At 34.1% G+C, this 23,529-nt stretch overlaps 2 protein-coding genes across 15 annotated transcripts in view; one reads left to right on the top strand and one right to left on the bottom strand.

Annotated features, from left to right (window-relative positions):
* The window catches only part of LOC127864178 (uncharacterized), a 677,094-nt gene that overhangs the window by 217,183 nt on the left and 436,382 nt on the right, over nucleotides 1-23,529 (top strand). For 6 of the 13 annotated variants that reach the window (XM_052403849.1, XM_052403848.1, XM_052403851.1 and 3 more), the window contains exons 5-8: nucleotides 14,187-14,412; nucleotides 15,247-15,611; nucleotides 16,222-16,287; nucleotides 22,882-22,995. In XM_052403849.1, the coding sequence (XP_052259809.1) occupies nucleotides 14,187-14,412; nucleotides 15,247-15,602 (582 nt within the window). In that variant the 3' untranslated portion in view covers nucleotides 15,603-15,611; nucleotides 16,222-16,287; nucleotides 22,882-22,995. Of the gene's footprint in view, nucleotides 1-13,438; nucleotides 14,413-15,246; nucleotides 15,612-16,221; nucleotides 16,288-22,881; nucleotides 22,996-23,529 lie in introns of all 13 variants that reach the window. The other 7 variants (XM_052403856.1, XM_052403858.1, XM_052403857.1 and 4 more) reach the window with 3 other exon arrangements.
* LOC127864190 (uncharacterized) overlaps nucleotides 1-23,529 on the bottom strand; it is a 174,082-nt gene that overhangs the window by 116,881 nt on the left and 33,672 nt on the right. The gene's annotated exons all lie outside the window — the stretch shown is intronic.

The raw sequence follows: 23,529 nt of genomic DNA, 5'->3' as shown, positions 1-23,529 counted from the left end.
GAAATGTTTTTCGTCTTTTTCTTTTGATGTGTTTTTTTATTATGCGACATGACAAAAAAGACCAAATGCAGTGATAATTTTTCATGTGCATTTTAAGTTATTTGCGCATTAAAATTACCAAAAGCGCATGTGAAAAAAATATCTGCGTCTAAAAAGCGCATTGATTTTCAAGAAAGACAAAATTGGAAAGATACTTGTCAATACAACCGAATTTTTCTGCATTTTATCAGAATGCAAAAGGTGATTTCTACTGTAACACCGGCTATGTGTGTACTACATCATTCGTATTTGCATTTCATACTGGTTCTCTGCTTTGTGCGTGAACTATAATGTTGAATAAGACGACGTAGAACCACCCAAACGTTGGCATCTGCTTACGCTTTCTGAAGTGTCAAAATGCCACCCAAAAAATTTAAAACCCTGTCAAGATCAATTAAATTTGAAGGCTGCATTTGGAATTGCCGAACTTAATAAACATGTAGCATCATCTGAGAGCCTCAGCAAGGCAAGTCTATCTACTATTTCAAACAAGTTTTTTACTAAATGGCTCTTTTCAAAGAATTGAACTTGGAACTCCGTGTTAATGTTATGTGTTTTAGTTATAACAAACTCGGAACTCAGTGTTAATATTAAGTGTTTTTAGTTATAGCAGTTATTATGCCCCCCTTCGAAGAAAAGGGGGTATATTGCTTTGCTCATGTCGGTCGGTCTGTCGGTCGGTCCGTCCACTAGGTGGTTGTCAGACGATAACTCAAGAAGGCTTGGGCCTAGGATCATGAAACTTCATAGGTACATTGATCATGACTCGCAGATGACCCCTATTGATTTTGAGGTCACTAGGTCAAAGGTCAAGGTCACATTGACCCGAAATAGTAAAATGGTTTTTGAATGATAACTCAAGAACGCATACGCCTAGGATCATGAAACTTCATGGGTAGATTGATCATGACTCGCAGATGACCCCTATTGATTTTGAGGTCACTAGGTCAAAGGTCAAGGTCACGGTGACCAGAAATAGTAAAATGGTTTCCGGATGATAACTCAAGAATGCATACGCCTAGGATCATGAAACTTCATGGGTAGATTGATCATGACTCGCAGATGACCCCTATTGATTTTGAGGTCACTAGGTCAAAGTCACGGTGACCTGAAATAGTAATTTTGATAATTAAAATGCTTATGAATCAATAAAAAATTCGTTTATGTTTCAAGTTTTTTTTATTAATAATTAGAAAACCAAAAAAGCTCATTGTTTTTGGAAAAAGCTCATTGTTTAAGCACATGTGCACTTTTAAAATTCATTGGTTAAAAATGAAAAATAATCACTGCCAGTGCTCACACTGGCCTTCAGAAAATAATAGCCATAATTTTTTCCCTTAAAAAAATAATAGCCAAAACAGACGTGGACTTTTAAGCAAATAGGTACTAAAGGCAAAAAGAAAATAACAATCTTTCACATTTTATCTATGTTTTATTAAATGTATATCTATTGAATTTAAGTTACAATAAATACATATATATATATATATATATATATATATATATATATATATATATATATATATATATATATATATAAACAAGCATAATATCAGTGTGTCATTTTCTTATAAAATATTATCATGGCTTTACAATAAAGAATACAATCAAGGTTGTAGGTGTCACTTAACAAACCAGATATCAGCTACAGTTACATACACATGAGAATATAGGGCAGAGCCCCCACCCCACTCAGAGCCCTAACTAATTATACTTTTTTTATTCGTCATTCTATTTTATCTCTATTATGAACTTCGAAAATAAATCAAAATCGACGACAAAAATACAGTATCCGAAAACAGCAATCCGAAAAATTGTACGCGTTTTTCACATTAATGATTAAATAAAAGGTGCATATCGTTCGATTGCTTTATGTCTTATTACGACGTTTGCCATCGGCCGCTATATTGTAGGCAGAGGCCAATACCAAATGTTAATGATTTATTCCAACAATAACACTTTCGCAATGCCGATCATGTTTACATCAAATAACGTCACAGCGCGTGATTTAAAATACACCACCTCAGTGTAATTCCAAACACGTGTTTCGTTAAAATTAGCTGGCCATAGCATATGCCAGGTCCCTTTGAATTGGGAAAAATTCGCAGCGTTTTGACTAAAATTGGGGGGTATGCGTTGTTGCCGTTTTACTAAAAATGCTTCAAATGGAGAAAAGAAGTGTTTTTCATTATTATTATTATTGAAATCATTATGAATTTATCACACATCAAGAAATGTTAAAGCAGACGACAAACAGAGGTAATTTCGGGATAATTCGTTGATGGCGTTTAATGATCATTTCATCAGGCAATTTTCAACGGCGTGAAAAACAAAATCAGCCGAAAATATTCGCGGCGATTTTCTATAATGACAAACTTTAATTGGCGAAAAAATAACAGATCTAACAGTTACCGTTAATTGGTAAAGCACGGGGAGATTAAAGACGTTTTTTCCGAAATATATCGCTGCTGTCGGACACTGAGAAAAACGCTCTAGGCCACAATGTCGCAGAAGTTATTGACGCGTTTATGACAATACACAGGTTCGAGTGTGTACACAGCTAGGTAATCTCGTTATCGATTTTTCCTGCTTGATGGCCCGATTAACAGGCGTTTCGCACTCGTCGGACAACTTTTAGAGGCCTTTTTTATGTAGGCGGATAAAATAATCGCCATTTTTTCTAGACAATTTTAAGAAATAATAGCCAGTTGGATAAAATAATCGCCATTGGCGACAATGTCTGGCAGCAGCGTGAGCACTGACTGCAAATGTATCCAAATATAAGCTTTTGTTCCCGAATAATCACTGGCCTTTCAGCTATTTTCGTTTATGATGTATTTTAAACCACGTGTTGTTATTGAATCAGAAACCGGTACCAGCTTAAGCAGGTGCGCGGAAAGGTTACACAGCACTAAGATTTTTTTCTTATCCAAGGGGGAATTTTTATCTGAAATGGGGAAAAAATATATACTTTTTGACAGGGGAAATGGGGCCGAATATAGGCCCCAAATATTGCATTCAAGACCATGTTCAATATTAACATGTAAGTACACAGTAACACTTAAATGTAAAAACGTGTGTAATACAATCATGGACGTGTTTTGTGTCTTGGAATTCATTAAAATTGGGAAATTAACCTTTTTAGCTCACCTGTCACGAAGTGACACGGTGCGCTTATTCGATAGAGTGATGTTCGGCGTCCGTCCGTCCTCAATTTGTTTGTGTAGACAGTAGAGGTCACAGTTTTCATCCAATCTTGATGAAATTTGGTCAGAATGTTTATCTGGATGAAATTTGGGTTTGGATTGTATTTGGGTCATCTGATGTCAAAAACTAGGTCACTAGATCAAATAAAACTAAAACTTGTGTAGACAATAGAGGTCACAGTTTTCATCCAATCTGTATGAAATTTTGTCATAATGTTTATCTTGATGAAATCTGGATTGAGATTGTATTTGGGTCATCTGGGGTCAGAAACTAGGTCAAATCATAGACAAACTTGTGTAGACAATAGAGGTCATAGTTTTTATCTGATCTTAATGAGTCAGGTGAGCGATTCAGGGCCATCATGGCCCTCTTGTAAATGTGAAAACAGCTCTTGAACAGCGATTGACTGTTGCTTTGCTACCATTGAACCATTTTCTTTGCAAATAATAGAAGATATTTTCAACCATTTTTTTTTTAAGTTGTCATTTTTCTTATTTCGTTTAGTATAAAGTAAATTGCAAAATATTATTCATATATTCCCAATTTTTAAAAATCATTGACTCTATGCTTGCTAATTTATGAAATTTCAATATCACATATAAATAAACAATAGGCCAATCCCTTGGATCCTCCTTTAAAACATGAAACAATGGCGTCTTCTTTTCCACAAATACAACAACAAAAGCAAAATAATCGCAATAGGTTAAATAACAACAAAACATATTTGGCAATACATGTAGTAGACCAGGTGGCATGTTATAAGCCGCTCATCACAGGCTAGATTGTTCATACTGAGACTTGATTAAGAAATCAAGGACCTCTTCTAAGATGCGGGGTTATTTTGGTTTGCATCTGTCCTTTGGTCTGTTTGTCGGTTGGTCTGTAGACCAATCGTTTCCACAGGATATGTAGAGAATGCTTTGACCTACAGGCATGCAAAATGCTTCATGTTTACATCTAGGAAGATTAAGAGGTCAATCTGTTTTGAGGTCAATAGGTAAAAGGTCACAGAAGCTTATAACATGAAATTATAAATGTTTAGAAGTCAGTTTTAGAACCTGTAATACCCATTATAACAATCTTTGAAGTAGATTATTAATTATAATATAACACTGTAAGACATTGGACATTGTACAGATATATTACAGTAATGCCATCAGTAAATGCATTTAATAATTAAATTTCAATACACTTAAAGCATGTGTTTGCAAAATCAGTTCAAGTCAGTTTATTGAACAATATATTGATTTTCATCGCTGTCTTATTTAAGAATTGAATAGCATTTTTCTGCATTTCATCTGTGTATGAACTGTTGGGAAAATTACGCCTAATTTGCATAAACTTTGATGGCGTTTATTATTAATAAGGCGTATTTTCCTGACAGTTCATACCCCGATAAAATGCAGAAAAATGCTATTCAATTCTTATAATTACAACAATTCTATCGTGGCAAGGGCCATACAAGTCCTTTTTAACCTAGCGTATGAATCTATTTTCAGTTTCGGTTTCATCTCCATCAACCGTGAATATCGTTGAAGTTCGTGCAAAAAATATAACGTCATTCGTTATTGACCAATAAAAAGCAACATCATTAAGGCCAGAGTTTTTTTTATAAAATGATTTTCAGATTTTTTTCCAAAAAGTGTCCAGTAGGAGGACGGGGAAAAAAAAAGAAAAAAAAAGATGGTGACCAAAAATGCACTATGCTAAAAATGTTATGGTATGAAGTTCTTTTAGATTTCATGACCAAAATAATAAATGTCAATGAAATTTATTATGTTCTAAACATTCTCATACAAATATTTAGCAATAAACACATTTATTAACAGACCTGCATTTCATACGAATATAATTATAGTTGCATAATTTTCTTTAAATCGAAACAGTTTCTGTTACAAATGAAAATGCACAAACACGCAAATATGTCTTTTGCAAGCAATTCCTTTTAAGACAAAATGAACATCTGTATTAAAAAAAACTCTGGCAAAGTCAATCTTCAAATTAAAAAATCTTAATCTGTTTTCCAATCCCCTATGTCACTGCCTAGGCACTTTAATATTCCTCTATTAAAACAACATCTTTTATATGTAATTCAAAAATGAAACACGCCAAGTGTTGCTTGAGTATTAAAAGAAAATACAAACCAAAATCTATTAGTTACAAAATTAACAAGATTAAGCTTGTGATGGTTATTTAAAATTGTATAACACAAAGCTGTACAAGTTTCCCACTACAATCTTATAGCAAAGAGGAATTATGTAGAGATAGAATAACACATTTTTTTTACAATATATGCAGTATGAAACTAAATTAAAATGAATACTATCAACTTATAAAAATACGCAGAAAACATGCACACAGCATAGCATGGAATTATTATTATCATCATCTTACAATGTTATTACCAAACAATGGTTAACATAGTCATGATCATGACACAAGTACAAATCAATTTTAATAGGCCAATGGGGGAAATTTTGCACACATATGCAAAGAAACAATATATTGAAAACGCATTATAGAGTACACAGTATATGTCTCTGTAACGAGCTCTTAATCTGCAGTAAATATCAGGGGTGTGATTTTTCCGCGGATCCGCGGATTTCCGCGGATCGGTTTGTCCTGTATGTCACTTCTAAGATTTGCGTAAATTCGTTTTAAAAAATGTGGGGGAGAGGGGCTACCACCGATTCCGCGAACGTATTTCATAAGCGACCCGAAATATCCGCGGCCCGCGAAATCTCTCCGCATTTTACACTGGTAGATTCTACCTAAGCATTTTTAAAACGAGCCATATAATTGGCTGTCGTTTCCCAATCTTCCAATTAAAATCGTGTTCTTAAAATGCGCTCTGTGGTTTGTTTGCAAATGGCGCCATTGTGAAGAGAAAATTAAGATTATTGAAATAACAAATAGCAATCGAATAAACGACTGACATCACCTAGTCTGATAGGAATAATGAAATGTGTTTGTCAAAAAAAAGACTACGTTTTAGATACAAGCAACACATATTTTGTTAAGAAATGTGCCCACTGAATTTGTGTCACGGAAACCAGTGTTTGCAAATTGGAGTGTAGTCTACTCGCGAAGTAAAACAATTTAGAGAGTATTGTTCGAACATGGAAATAGACAAACATGATTTGATTTTTATATGTCTGTGGGTCTGTGTATAATCAGATTCATATGCATATTCTGCTTTATTATGTTTGTCACGCTGTTCAGTTAACTGAAATAGCTTTGAACTGAGTGAAGATGTGAAATGCAAGATATTGAAAGGTAAACAAATTAAATATATTAATTTAACTCAGTTAATTCATCATTAGCACCAGAAGAACACTCAAATGTCAGTGATTTTTTTTGATTTTTTTTCTTACAGCCTGTGCCTTTTGGATTGGGAAAATTAGCGCGATAAACCATGAAATTGGGAAAAATAGCGCAATAAACCATGAAATTGGGAAATATTTTAAATATGATTAGAAGAACAGAATTAAAATTATTAAAGTATGTTTGACAGCATTTTTACACTACGCGTCCCGCGATTTTTGCCTAAATCACCGACACGCAGTGGTCATTATTTTTATTTCGGGTGAAAAATCAACGCGATCTTGCGCGTTTCATCACGCTAGGTCGAGCATGATCACCGTGTATGCTATAAATATCATCTCCGCGGTGAATTCTCCGCGGTGATTCACCGCGATTCACAGCGCTCATGGTCAACGCGGTGAAGAACGATTTTCCTACGTTACATGTGCGTGTCTAATCTTCACAGAGATTATAGCAATATGGGATTATTAGCATTGTTGGCAGATATAAGAGAGTAGCCTTTTTAAAATGTCAACATGTATTTCACACCCATGTCCCTTACAGGTTATTTTTGTCTTTTTAAATGCTGCGTATAAAACAAAACAGTGTTCGCACCTATGGGTATGATACCGCAACTGGAGGAGTGATAATTGCGTTTTTGATTATGCAATTAACAGTTTGAAGCCATGGAGAACTCATAACTGATTGTAATGTAATCATCGTATTTTCCCCGAGTCTCTCGATTCCTCGATGAATACGTTTCAACTGTCTCAATCACATACATGCAACTTCTTCCGTCTTTATCCATTGCTCGATAATCCCACATATGCCCGATTTCCATTTTAAAAGCGAATTCTGGTTAATATTGACGATAAGAGTCCTAAAGAATGTCATACACGCTGTATTGTAACCGTTACGCTGTTTCAGTTCCTTCATTATTAAACAATTATTGTATTGTATACTGACTACACACTTAAGTGTCATGTACAGTTCATAATCTTCTTCAACGACCAATAAACATCTTAATTTATATTTAGATTTTATGCAACATGTACACATCATTTTCTGGGAATCGAGAAAGTGAGTTTATTTTGTGAAAATAAACCAATATCTGTTTATTGAATTTGTCAAACTTTTTTATATATATATATATTAGCAATTCTTATGAAAATAAATATCGTTATTTTAAATGTTTTAAGCAATTTAAGTCTTTTTCTGAGAGCATATATGGGAATTAACTGTGTGAGCTACTTCAAAATGTTAACAGCCATACAATCATTGTTTTGACAGACGACGCGTGCTTATCTTAAGTTTGTTTCTGGTAATACACCGGATATTGGATGTTTGGGGCTTGATTGGATAATAAAACAAAGACGCAGTCGGCGGTTTTCAGTAGAACTTTTGTACAAACGGTTAACCAACTTAATCAACAGTGCACATGCTTATCTAACATTTAGGGATCATCAACACGGGCCCAAGCAACTTGCATGGACCATAATACACAGTCTGATAGTTACATTTAGTAGCACATGTGGTCAAAAACTAACAAGTTCGAGTAATAAAGCACAGAGATTATGATCTGAAAAATTGCATGGGGTCCGAAATGAAACAAAATGCCACCAAATCAAACGATTCACCGCCTAATTTTAAGTGTAACAAACTATGTTTGAAACATTTAAAATAACGATAATTCCGAACGCTCACAGCTTCCATTTTCAAAAGTATATGCTGTTCAACATTGCTCGAGAAATTGTTAAGACAAACGTTTACTAATGTTCCATTAAATTAATTTTACACGCTACTATTTTATTAAATAGATCTAGCAGCCCAAAGCATGGCGATTGGAGACGCGTACATTAACTGAAGCAATGTGTAAATTTAAATTTAGATGCACATTTAAGTCATTTTCTGAAAATCGGGACGAAGTGAAAGTATTTATTTTACAAATAAACCAACATTTGATTTTATTCAAATGGTCGACATTATTTATATTTGTGTCGTCTGTGTACTTTAGCAACTCTTAAGCAAATAGATATCTTTTATTTCGACGTTTAAAGCAAGTCTCATTTCCGATATTAAACTATGTAAATTTCTTCGGTATGGTTAATGACCTACACAATCATTGACAGATGACATCCGATGGTAATTGTATGAAGTATGCAGAGAAGCTGACGAAATGTTAAAACAATCGCGTAAAAGTAAAAATATCAGGTTATTATCTGTACCTGTTTCTTTCGGAGTGAATACTCGTTGTGGCTGCAGAGAAACTTCCAGAACAAAAGAATCTGTAGCTGCGAACCTTGTTGGTTTTGTGTGAGCCGTACTGTACAATTGTCATTTCAACAAATAAAGATATTGTTTGGAAATCAGGATTCGACATTCAACAAGTACGGTGTTTACTTTCATATTTGAATACATTTTCGCGATCCAATGTGATCTAAGTCTAGTAGTCACCGCGATTTGCGGTGTTTCGCAATGATTCTACAGCTGATCTTTATCGCCAGATGGTCGCAGTGAAATCACGGCGGAATCACCGTGAATCAACCACAGAGTGGATTCACACCGATTTGCGGCGAATCACTGCGACTTGCCACGTTGGCCCAAACGCGGTGGTCGGTGATTTAGGCAAAAATCGCGGGGCGCGTAGTGTATATTATAAAGTGCTAATTTAATGTGTTCTTACAAAGAAGACAATGTTAAGTTAATATCCTTCCACATTCATATTGAACTTGCAATAATCTATATAGATTCTTAAATATACCATTTAATTATAACCTCTTTAACAGTAAGAATTTAATTCAGTATTCTTTTAAATTAAATATCATATGGTGAAAACATTAACAAATATTTATAAAAAAAACGCTTTAGTGGTCTTGCTATGTCAATGATGTATTAAATAGAGTTAAAATAATGTATTTCATTTCTTTACCTTTCAACATCTTCATGATCTTGCACTTCAATGCTATTTCAGTAAACTGTAAAGCGTGACAAACATAATAAAGCAGAATATGCATATGAATCTGATTTTACACAGATCCACTAACATATAAATCATATCATGTTTGTCTCTTTCCATTTTCGAACGATAGTCTACTCATCTTAAATGCATTAACTTTGTGAGTAACGGTAGACTAACTCCAATTTCCCAACACTGATTTCCGTGATGCACATTCACTGTGAAGATTTGTAATAAATATTTGATGTTTTTATCTCAAACGTTGTATTTTGCGTTAATTGACACACGCATTAAATTATTCCGTAATAACCATATGATATCCGTTGTTAATTTGAATGTTATTTATCATTTTCGCCGCTCATTGTAAATTTCTCGTCTGCTTGCCGCCATCTTTGGCTTGTGTAAAAACAGGCGTTTACAATCGGGATACATTGACTATCGTCGGTATCCTCCGCAATATAGAGAGAGATGTGGATAGCAACGTAAAATGATTCGGCTAAATTCGCAAAAAATACGTAAGTCAGTTGTTGTTCGGCGACGACTCGGCAACTCGATCGGCACTCGTTCGAAATTATTGCTAAATAACATTGTAATCTTATTTGCTTTATTGGGAAAATTTTGTCTTTTTTTGGGAAATTTTAATCAAATTTTTAGGAAAAAACGTCATCTTTTGCAATTGGGAAGCAGCCGAATATCGGCTGTAATTTCTGGCAAAAAAAATCCCTGAATGTGATTGTTTATATTTAGTCTATTAACTGTCATTCAATACATTAAAAACTGCTGCTATTTCTTACAATAAATACTTGCTTCACTGTTTACTTTGCATCCTCAGTATGATTAATGTGAAGTTTAACAGGTTTTTATAAAGAAATATTGTTATGAATACAAAAAGTTGTTTATTTTAATGTCTGTTTTTATGTTTGTCATTGTGTTATGCGCGCCATTCGCGTAGTCAAAATCAGTAAACAGAATTTTCCTCCCCTCTGACTTTGCCTCAATCACACCCCTGAATATTTACATTATAACTGAACAAGAATATCTGGATTTATTAAATGGGGGAGCGTTCTCATTATCTCCTCCATAGACACCAAGTACTGGTTCTTCCCAAGAAACGGACTCGATAATGTCCATATCTGCCTATAATGCTTGAAAGGTTGATTGACAGTATAAATAGATAGATAGTTCACTCGTGATGGAAAGTGTACGGCAAATCTACACTTCATGGTTATGACACATGAGTTCAATTTAATACATTGTACCTTGAAAAAAGTGGCTACAGTATGTCCTTCAATGTTACATTTTGATGAAGAACAGATCTTTTAAAAGTCACTATTAAAGTCAAATATACCACCTTGCCAAGACTATCAAAACAGATTTGTATTTTATCAATTATAAAGCAATTAACCCTTTGCATGCTTGGAAATTTGTAGTCTGCTTAAATGGCGTCTGCTGAATTGCTACAATTTAATAGCATTTTCTTCGATTTTTTTTCAAAGAATACTATCAGAATAGCAAACAGTTTGGATCCTGATGAGACGCCACGTTCTGTGGCGTCTCATCTGGATCCAATTTGTTTGCAAAGGCCTTCAAAATTCGTTTCTCACACTGAAAGGGTTAATATAAAAAATAAATAAAATCATTACTTTTGGTCAGCCTGCTAATTGCAATGACAGGTTTGCCAAATAATGAATATATTGCATATATTAAAGACGGTATATACGATTTTTTATATGTGTTTAATTGTAATATATTGATAAAATATGTTACAATAACACAAAATAGGCAAGAAAAAATATACATTAAAGCCGAATTTCATAAAATGTAGCAAAGACAAATTAGCGCCATGAGCCGATAGTGACGTACATATTTTCCTACAATAACCGAAGCATTCGTCTTTGTATTAGGATCGGAGATAGTGTTCGTGTGTCGTATGAATAGATATCGTTGCAGGAATTCAAATAAACCGTTAAACTAAGTTTATATGCACATCGCACATGTATGGTATACATGGTGGCGAATTCGGCTGTACAGCCGTTTTCTATTTCAGATATCTGGCTTATTTCGCATTTTTCGACACATGTTCTTCATCACTTTTATTTTAATTTATATTGAAATATATATATAATAATTTTTTTACACATTTTATATAAATTCATAAATATTTGACAAAATCGTATATACCCGCTTAAAATTGTAAAATTTCTTAAATACTTTACATATGGTTTACCTGGCAGATGGAAGGAAGCAGTAATTCCTCCTCATCGCCATTAGGACATCAAATGCATTTTCTTTTATAATACTACGATCCTGTGGGGTTTGGTACTTTAAAATAGCATGTATGCATTTTAAGTCGCTCTCGACCAAAACATTCACTGGCATAGTTGGGTCACACTTAACCTTATCTGTGTCAATCATTGACTTAGACGCTTCAAGTGAAGCGAGTTCGTCGTGTTCGTTAACAACATGTTTGCGCACAACATCGCCAATTGTTTGGCCACTTGTGGCTTTGATAAATTGTTTTGTTGTTGTAGCATCCTGGTAAATAAGAAGTCCAAACCAGTATAAAGTCATCGTGGTCTCGCCACCATTTTGCATGTTTTCAGTAAAAATGATCGATGTTACAAAAGCGCTTATGATACATTTAAATGCGATATCGGTAAACGCTTTAAATAAATCACTTCTCTAAAACCCGACACGCGTTTTGTGTCTAAAACCTGGCTTTTGGCACCCGAAAAAAAAATCCGAGATTGAAATTATATAATTTTTTTTTTTTTTTGGTTTCGTCAAAAATAAGAGTTGGCGGGTCCGAAAATCATTTTATTAAAAAACTCTGGCCTAAGTTTCGCGCAAAACATTACGTCAATTCGGCAACTTGTTTATGATCAAAAAGTAGCGCTATGAGATTCATGTTTTAATTTGAATACGATGTGGGTTCATCGGAAAATGAAAAATCGGTCACATGAACAAATCCAATCATAATGCAGCATTCATATGAATGTAACAGGAGTTGTAATTATTTAAAAATATTGGGAATAGACTTTAATAATAAGTCATGCCTGTTTTTTGTGGGGTGGGGGAGCATTAATGATCTTTTCTCGCTTGTTCAACGTTAACAATACCAGCTGTAAAAACAATATAAGCAACTAGAAATTTGTTCTTAGTACATGGATACCTCTACAATCCAATTTGTTTCACTACTACCTTAATGTTTAACAATTATTAACAAAAATATGGAGTTGTATGAGTTTACCTGATGATAAATATGTTCCTGAATGTAATCAATCTATCCTATCAAAAATCCTTTTTGAGTTACGCTTCTCACAATTAACAAAATAAAATATTTTGCCTATAGGGCCATTACTCTCCTTATGACAAAATTTAACAAAAATATCAAGGTGCGGTATTTCACATGGTGTTTAATATTTTTTATAAAATTTCATCTCACTATCAGCTGTACTCTTTGAGTTTCTCACAACACAATTAAAAAATTTAATTTCTTTGCTAAAAAGGGGTCATAACTCTGGGCATGTTGAAAAGAAACATATCAAAATATGCAGGTGTGCAAAATATATCAACACAATGGTAATAATTTATGGAAAGTTTCAGTCGACACATATTTTAAAATGTAAGTTTTGTATAAATTATGTTGAAAAAAAACAGAACCAAAATATAGAGGTGGGCAAACTCACATGCCTGTTTACTGTTCTCGTAAACTTTTTAGGAATAGGTGTTATATAAGTTATATGTAACAGAAAAGTCACGAAGATGGAAGAACTAAGGGAAAAGGGCAAATCTATATACCTCCAGCCTTAGAAAAACGCTTTCATTTATTTTCCTTGTTTGTTTTTATTTTACAATGTATACTTGTTTGAAGCATTACATAATATCACTGACTATTCCTTGGTATGTACATGTATTAATTGTTTATTTCAGCAAGTGCAGTAAAATGACCCCGATTTCAGAGCTGACCAACACGCAGCCCACAGACCTACAGGGACTGTCAGTGGAGCTGGAAACTGTCATGGGGGGAATCAAAAGCCTACAGATAAATCAGGAGGCCAGTGTTCAGTCATTGCAGAGAACATACAAGGAACATGGGGCAGTCATGATAGAACAATTGCATGGCAATTTAAGTACTAATATAGATAAGTGTTTTAATAGTTCTGTGGGTACATCGGGCAATAATTTAAAAGAAGAAATGTGTTGGAGTGTTCTTTCTATTTTGAATGAATTTGATAATATTACTGTGAAGGAACTAAATGATATAAAAGAGGAAGTTATAAGCATAAAAGGGTCAGTTACAAGTTCTATTTATAAATGCACCAGTCTTCACAATGACTTGTCACAATTCCATGAAATTGTTCAGAAAATTGGAGATAATAAGGAGCTCTGCCTTATAGCCAGCATAAAATGTAAGCATATAATACAGCAGGCACTGACTCTGCTGGGGAAGTCAGGCAAGGTGTTTAATGTCCAGAGTATTACTAAGCATAATGTGAGAATACCAAGTGATAAAGGTGTATGTCATATCAGAGGCATATGTGTTCTTCCCCATGGGCAGGTACTGGTTGTAGACTGGAATAATGACAATGTCAAGCTGCTGAACCAGCAGTACCAGGTGGTGAGTCACTGGGATGTGAAAGCTGAGCCATTGGACATTTGTTTGATCACACCCAGTGAGGTTGCAGTGGCTGTGAATACTAGTAACATACATGAGGTCCAGTTTATCACTGTCAACCAGGGAAAGCTTGTTTCTGGCAGGAAGTTTCAGTTACAACATGAATGTACATTTATTACCCATCACCAAGGAGACCTTTTTGTCACCTCTGGTCAAGAACTGTACAAATACTCATTGAATGGCAAACTGATCTGCAGACTCTACCAAGATAGGTCATCTGTTTTTGCAGGTAAGAATCATGGTGAATCCATCCTGATAACATGTGTATTATGTACAGGGATTTGTCTAGCCATTGTGGGAAAAGGAGTCTAGTCAAATTGTGTTATTTTAAATTCATACAATGACAAATTTGGGAATTTTTATTGACTAAATGAACCGAGTTGGGATTTATTTTTTTAATCAACAAATATTGACCCATTAGGCCTTTATCTTGTTATTTTGAAAAAAATCATATAAATTATAGTTACATACTTTGTGAGATGATAATAAAATAAAATTCAGATGTAATAGCAAAAAAACTGCTGATGTATTATAAAAAAATTGTTCTTTAATTCATATGTGCCCTTGAATACTACATGTACATTGTAGCCAAAACAAGATTCAGAAATATTGATTATAAACATGAGTAATGAAATATTTTGACTGTCACTACATGGCATGTCTATAAATAGAAACTGAGTTCCTAGGAGTGAGACACTTTCTGACCTGGTCTTAATTTTGTGGTTGTAAAATGATTGTACATGTACAATATGTTTACCTGTTGATAGAACTGTGCAATTGTTTCAGTATGTGTAATTGTTTCCATCTGTGTAATTGTTTTGCTTCAATTTATATCTAACTCACCAGTCGCATTTAAACATGTCAAATGTTAACTAAATAGCTCTGCTACTGAAGTTTATTGTCACGCTTAACTATTGAATCATTGAAATGTATGCATATATTTTAGATGTGTAAAGGCCTCTTTATAGCAACATATGCGTAATACAATATCACTGCAGTATGTTTAATAAGATTATTTAACATTGACAGTAATTCAATATCTTGATGTTACTCTGTTTTGCAGTATTCAAGTGTGCTGTGAGTCCCACAGGAGACAGGCTGTACATCACTAACTGGAACCAGTACAAGCTTCTCACCCTGGCCAGGGATGGCACACTCCTGGCTACATACTCAGACCCAGCACTAGTGGTCCCATGGGGTCTACATGTGACACCTGCAGGCCAGGTGCTGCTGGTCTGTGGAGCCAGGTCGCACACTGTACTACAGGTGGGCTGGGAGGGGAAGAGTAAGCTGGCTACGCTGGCTACTGAGGAGGATGGAGTGAGGTACCCATGGTCAGTCTGCTACAGCAGCACCACATCATCAATCATTGTGGGACAGAAGTGGGACGACAACATCCTGGTGTTCAGAGTGGAATAGTGTGTACATGTATGTATTAGTTGTTGTAATTAGTGATTAGTATTTCAATGACAATGTGTTGTTTAGCATACGAACATAGTAGTGTGTGATGTTACAATACAACATTAAATGTGTAGTTAAAGATACAAATGATTTATGTGAACATATTGTTATCTGATTATACAATGTGAGGGTTTTTGTTTGAACATTAGATCTAATGCATATTATGTTATGTTGTCATAACATTTGTGTCATTATGGTCCTAACATTTAGTTCTTGTAAACTGTGCATGAAAAAACAAAGCATTTCAACTGAAAATTTCATATTTGTACATAGATGCACATGTACATAGCAACTAAGGCTATTTTTAGACTTTCATTTCTATGAACACCATGCCATGTAAGAAATGTATATGGATGAATATTTTTTATATAAAATATTGTTTAAGTAATCTTTGGAGGCGCATATATTGGAATTTTACGCAATGTTTACAGAAAGGTAACACTTGATGTGAGATTTATTAATTTGCCACATTTTATGCTGTTGAGCATTTGTTATTGATTTTCATTACATTTATATAAATTTGTGTGAATCCTAAATATACATACAAGAAAAACATCAAGCTATTTTGCTGCTCCAGTCGCTGCCGAGTCAGGACAAGGATGCTGAGGATGTGGTGGACAAGGATGACCTGAATACACAGAAGGTAACATAGACGTTTTTAATTATCAGGCCTTTTCATGGCCAATTTGGGAAAAAATGCAATTTTGGGATTTTTATTTTTTGTGTGCGAAAAGTCCATTGATTTCAGAAAAACAAATTTAATATAACTATTTCTAAAACTTAAATTTAAAGAATAAAATCATATTACGCTAGTAATATACTTTTTTTAGATCTTATTGAAATATAATTGAGACATATTAATCATAAGGCACTTATTATGCCCCCCATTTGAAGAAGAGGGGGTATATTGTTTTGCACATGTCGGTCCTTCTGTCCGTCCACCAGATAGTGTCCTGATGATAACTAAAGAACGCTAAGGCCTAGGATCATGAAACTTCATAGGTACATTGATCATGACTGGCAGATGACCCCTATTGATTTTCAGGTCACTAGGTCAAAGGTCAAGGCCACAGTGATTCGAAATAGTCAAATGGTTACCGGATGATAACTACAGAATGCTTAAGCCTAGGATCATCAAACTTCATAGATACATTGATCATGACTGGCAGATGACCCCTATTGATTTTCAGGTCACTAAGTCAAAGGTCAAGGTCACAGTGACAAAAAACATATAAACACCATGGCTGCCACTACAACTGACAGCCCATATTGGGGCATGCATGTTTTACAAAACAGCCCTTGTTAAAGAAAGAAAAACGCTTTGCGTATGGGTCCGTTTCACATACCCATAAAAGGAAAAGACCTGCTTATGTATTCCCTATATATTAAGAATGCGCAAAAGATGAGGTGGAAAAGAAAAGTATGAATTTACTTAAGATAAAATACCCTTTTTACTTGTTTGTATAGTGTAAACTCATATATATATATATATATATATATATATATATATATATATATATATATATATATATATATATATATATATATATATATATTCATCCGAAATTTCGTGGTCAAAAAGACTTTTACGGACACATTAGTTTATTTTGTGGATTTCTCAGTTCAGAAAAATAAATGATGAATTTGTGTCAGTTACTTTTCTGTGTGTGATAAATTTGTGGATCAGTGAACCCTTAAAATCAACCAAAATAATGTCCCTGAAATAATAATGGTTTACAATGTAACCTGTGTATTAAGAATGTTATATCTCAAGGGACATAGAAGTTATGAGGTTTTTTTGAAACCTAAACGCAGATTTCGAAACCTAAACACAGACCCTAAGTTCAAGGTCAAGATCACAGGGGTAAAAATTTGTGTGCGTATGGAAAGGCCTTGTACATATACACATGCATACAAAATATGAAGGTTATATCTCAAGGGACATAGAAGTTATGAGTATTTTTCGAAACCTAAATGCAAAGTGTGACGGAAAGACGGACAGACAGACAGACGGACAGTCAGATCACTATATGCCCCCTTTTCTTTGAAAGGGGGCATACTTAAACCATTTTGTATTAAAACATTGTTGGCTAATGTTATACTAATCTGTGAATTCAAAATTATCATTTTCACTAAACTTTCAGAGATGTTATTTTATAAGCCAATATGCGGCTCATCAATAATATTAATTGTTGTCGTCTCAGATAAGCATGTCAAGTCCACATAAGCTTATCAGGTAGGACACTTGACGACTAGACTGCATTTTTGTAAAAAGGACACTTCCTTTCAACGAAAAAAACCTTTGAAGAGGAAAGTGTTGTCCCTATTAATGTGTGCAGACTGTGCAGACTTATAAGGGATAAGAATTTGAGCACATGCATTAATAGGGGGAATTTTGACAAGATGAAATTGACAAGAATGATATGATTTAACAAAACATAAAATGGCGTCTTTTATTGTGTATATCATGTTTACAGCAGGACTTGTTTTACTTGAGGATCAAAAACTCAAACTCTTCTTCAGCTCGATGCTTTCCAACTTATCATACAGGAACCTCAGTTACACAACACCCCGAGAATTTCTGTCATCCTCATAAGGCCCTGAGTTTTTATAAAGTTGTGAGATATTTAATAAAGCTTATAAATATGATTCCATGGAATGCATTTGTTCTCAATAAGAAGGACCCCGGCCTCATTCCCAGAACAGTGTAATAAAAGTTTTAGAGTTAGTTTTCATGCATGCAATGGCAACAATGTAAGGTTGCATGGGAAAACAGGACTTAATGCATGTGTGTAAAGTGTCCCAGATTAGCCTGTGCAGTTTGCATATTCCATATTGGTTCGCTCAACGTTACAGCTACTGCTCAGCAAAGAAGACAACTGTCTGGTGAAAGGCTGGCTGTATAACAGTCCAGTGATGTCGGGGGACGCGGCCTTTCCATGGCTGGGGATTGCATTTTAATTTTAAAGCGGCGCAATAGGGGGCATTCTGTTTCTGACAAACACATCTCTTATTTAGATCTTATCGAAATATGATTGAGATATAATTATCCTGAGAATTTTTTTTTTTTTAAATAAACGCTTTGGGTGTGGGTCTGTTGAACAGACCCATAACTTGGCAAGGAAAATGTATGCATGTGTATTTCCTGTTTATTTAGAATGCAAAAAAGATGAGGTGGAAAAGAACAGTATGTAGTTTCATTAATGTCATCCATGCATTTATGGAAGTTTTCGAATATAGGAAGTCTCTTCTAAACGAAATTCCGTCTATCGGAGTAGCCTGTGTGGCTGTATGGGCTCATCTGGGAAGACACTTTACGCAATATTAATAATAAATTACTGTTTTCTCAAAAGGAGGCTCAAAGCAATTCCACCTACAGTCTGTCACAGAGTTTAACAAGATGAGCCTCGTTCTGGGAAACGAGTGCTTAATGCATTCAATATGTCATCCACACATTAGCAAATGTATTGCACACACAGACTAATCATAGAGGATACTTTCTGATTGTGATGATTTTTTTTAAAGGGACTTTCTTCAAAACAAAAATCAAGTATTGATGGAAAGTGTTGTCTCATGTTAGCTACTGTGGGACACCACTATACACATTCATTAAGTCTGGGTTTTCAGTCTGTTTAAGGGTGGTATTTATACATTCGGATGAGAAGAAATATGGTATACAAACAATATGATTAACATTTGGTTAATGAAACAATGACGTACATATACATGCAAATTCACAATAATTGTTGAGCAATAGTTATGTAAGCAATGGATGATGGAAATTACAGTGCTAAAATTTAATTGCTCTCGTGATATTCCTTTTCTCAAAGATTTGAAATCTCGATATATTTATAAATTACTGTAAATGGGTATTCAAAGTGAAAAACTTATTCTTATTAAATTCATTTAAATAAAGAAAGAATGTAAACAATTCAAAAATACTCTAAAAATGTATTGATAGTACCTATTGGTGTATTTGGACTTGTTCACAGATCAGCAGAATGGCAATTTTCTTAAAACTGTAATATACAATCTAAACCCGATGGCTCAAAGTCGCTTTGCATCAAAGCACGTTTGTATTGCTATATATATTTATATACATTTCTGCCTGATGACTCAAATTTGCAGGGGTCGAATTATCGGATGGCTCAAGCTGTTTCTGCAGTCCCGGTCACAATTTTCACACATTCTTTTGTTCGTTTGGCTTTAAAGCGGCAAGGGTCCCACAAAGCTGTTACTTGATTATAAGCATGTTATAATTTCAAACATGTCATCTAATCAATGTTTAATTGATTCGAGTAAAATATGACATTTTGTATACAATGTGGCGTTTTTCTTTGATGCTGTAATATAATGGCTGGAACGGCTGCATCACAACATGTTCTATGTCATCTTGAAGGAATAAATTATTTTGTATTTTTACATCATGTAATTCTTAAAAAAACAACAACAAATGAATTAATACATAATGTGCTGTTTAATTTTTCGGTGATGTTTATAAAATGCTTATGATTGCTTTGATTCTTAGCGTTATTCCTTACATATGATAATTTTTTGATTGAATATATAACTATTTTAAAATATTGATGACTTAAAAATATGACGTATATATTTTCTGTTCTTACTAATTCAACCAATTATTGCAAAGTTATGTTAGTAAACATACATCTATTTGAAATCAGTTCGATCGAATTCCAGATGGGTCGAACTTTTGTCATCGGTCCCGGCGAGGTTTAGTTATTGGTTTTCACCTGTATTGAGCAATTTATGTTTTTATCGTTATTAAACGAAGGAATACACCTCTCTTAAAAGATTTAAAATTATTGTTCTAAATGAACATCTGTGTATCAAAATTAAAAAATAAATACAATAAAGCTTTTCAAACACTTTACTGAAAAATGTTGAAAAAAAACTCTAAATTCATTATTATTTGTTGGAAATTAATTAAAGTTCATTTGGTGGGTTTACTATTCCATGAAATAAACTCAAACACATAAAAATGACCAGGGGCTAATTCCTGTTATTACAAAATCATGAATCTACAAATTTACGTGTCCATGAACAAGTATTTTTTTTATAATCTGGAGGTGCCAACAAATATAAATCATTATCCACAGGGATCATATTTTTTTTGGTTTTGTCGGTCCTAGACCGATTGGGGTCATGAAAGACCGATTGAAAATCCCAAACAGTCGGTCCGATTCTGTTTGCTATTAAAATTACCATGTCATGAAATCGATTACACAGTGTACATGCTAACACACCCTAATGACATACTTATCTCGATTAGATGTGATAAACCATTCGCTGCAGTCTCTAAACCGGTCAGGACCGGTTTATTGCGCGCCAGACCAAGAATAAAAAACTTGTGAACAGCGGATTAAAGATGAATCCGATAAGATGCGCCTGAATGCACGCGCTGTAACTAAACAAAACATGCCGATACATTTTCCACCAGCGTAATAATCCGTTAATATAATTATGAATGAAAGTCGCGGATCTGATCGACAGAACAGCCGAAAGTTATTTTTATGGGCGGAACTTCACATAAAATAGTACACAATAAAAATAATATACATTGAATAAATCTTGTAAATTAGTAAAACCGTGTTAGAATCGAAATAATTCGTGTACTTTATACTTTGTTGTTGAATAACTCACGACCGGAAAATTAGATGCGTGGTTTCAAATGCTTCGCTCTCGTGATTAAATCCCTACGCATCTAAACTATCGGCCGTGGGTTATTTGACAACAAATTATTTCTTAATTATTTGGTTTGTTGTTGTCAGTACCAAACTTACGCACAGACATTTGTTTGGTTCAGTGCATGTTTGTAAGCTGTTATCGAGTCGACAACAATATTAAACATAGGTATAGACCTACACAGATTAATAATATGGACAACGATGAAAAAAGACTGATTAAACAGCACACGAAACAACAATGAAAAACCCAGTTGAGAAAACTCGTTCCGATTAAAAAAATGCCTAAGGGAATTTTACTTGTACTTGTATTATACCACCTTGAATGGCAAAACCAATGGTATATATTTTAACGTAATTTGTCATGATTTCGGATATACATTTTCGCATACTTTTCCCCATTTATATCCGGACCGATTGATGTTGCGGGAAAATATGATCCCTGATTATCCAGTATCAGGGGGGTAACATTCCAGTCTCCAGCTTGAATTGGTGATCAATATTTTGCTTTGTTTTATCTGTCAGGGCCTTTTTTGAAATAATAGTCTGTCAGAAAGGAGTCATGACTCGTGGCTATTTTTCCTTCTTAGGGAATGGCATTTATTCACGAATTTCTGAATTTCTTGACTCAAATTTTCACAATTTAAAGAAGTTTGCAACTGAAATTTTCACAATGTACTCTTTTTTCGCAATTTTGAAAAATTCAAGACCGAAGGATGACACAAAAATAACTTAAAACAAGCCCTGTGATTTGATTTGTGTTTGTGGACGTTTTGGGTATATTTTTTTCTGAAACTTTAACTTTTCCCTAAACATATCAAACAAAGTTAATGTTGCAATTTACTTTCAAAAAAAGATCGTGTCTTGGTATTGGTAAATATGAAATTTTCTATGTTTTGGCGTCATCAAAGTACAAACGAACTAGTTTTGTCAGCAGGTAGTCATTAAGGGCAAGTAGTCTGTAACATAATTTTACTCCCAGGTGTAAATGAACAGCCATTTAATTCCCTATTTTTAAAGCACTCATAATAGACACTTCTGTATTTGCAAGTGGAATAATAAAATGCGCACTGACACTTAACATTGCCACAAAAACGCATGTAAAATAATATTTTGATGGGTTTTAACAATTAACTTCCGTGCAATTAACAAGACCCATCATTCTCAATTTGAAGATTTTATGCTAGGAATTTTGCCAATAGTATTTATTATGATGCAAATTTTCCTTATTTGTGTGGTACAGATGCTTTTTTGCAAAAAATGCTGGTGTATTACTAACTTACATGTACAAGTTCAAAATACTGACTGGGCCAAAATATTTCATATTGGTCCCCTTAATGTTACAGCAATTGCTGAGCACAGCGGAAGACTGTTTAATGAAAGGCTCAGCCGTATCAAAGTCCAGCAATGTGTGGGTACGCGGCCTATCCATATCCGTATATTACATCATTTAAGCTGTCACTAACAAGGGAGGTAACTGTAGATCTGCACCAGCAGTGAGTTCTTCCTCTTAAGTTGCTTTTTAATTATTTTAGCTGACACTAACAAGGAAGATAATTAAAAATCTGCACCAGCAGTGGGGTTTGCCTTTAAGTTGCTGTTTAATCAATGACACTAACAAGGGAGAGAATTGAAGATCTGTATCAGCAGTGAGTTGTAGCCCTTTAAGTTGTTTGTTTAAATATGTCTAACAGCTTTATTACATGTTGATTTACTTTGGAACTGTTTTCTAGTGTGAATTTTAACAGATTTTAACAATCAAATATCTGTAAAGTCATGGTAAAATATTGTGTGTGTTTTTTGCAACTTTGCAAAGACATTAATATTTAATTGTTTCCTCCCGTTTATTGAAAAATATATGAACAGTAAAACATCTGTAAATGCATTATAAAAGTAAAGAGATTAATATAATGAGTACAATTAGAAAAATTCATGCTATAAAGATAAAGATAAATAAACTGTGCTGTGGGGAAATGGGGCTTAATGCATGTGCTTAAATTGTCACATATTAGCCTGTGCAGTCAGTACAGGCTAAAGAGGGACATCAATTTGCTCTTTAATGTGGTTTTGCTAGAAAGAAGTGACTTCTTTATTATAATAATCCAAAGTGTCCTCCCTGATTTGCTTATGTGGATTTCACATGCTACACATCCTAATATTGATGAGCTGCATATTGGCTTATG

This window comes from Dreissena polymorpha, chromosome 1, assembly GCF_020536995.1.
Source record: "Dreissena polymorpha isolate Duluth1 chromosome 1, UMN_Dpol_1.0, whole genome shotgun sequence".
Classification (NCBI taxonomy): domain Eukaryota; kingdom Metazoa; phylum Mollusca; class Bivalvia; order Myida; family Dreissenidae; genus Dreissena; species Dreissena polymorpha.
The sequence above is the reverse complement of the archived record's forward strand: the minus strand, read 5'-3'. Positions and strand labels throughout refer to the sequence as shown.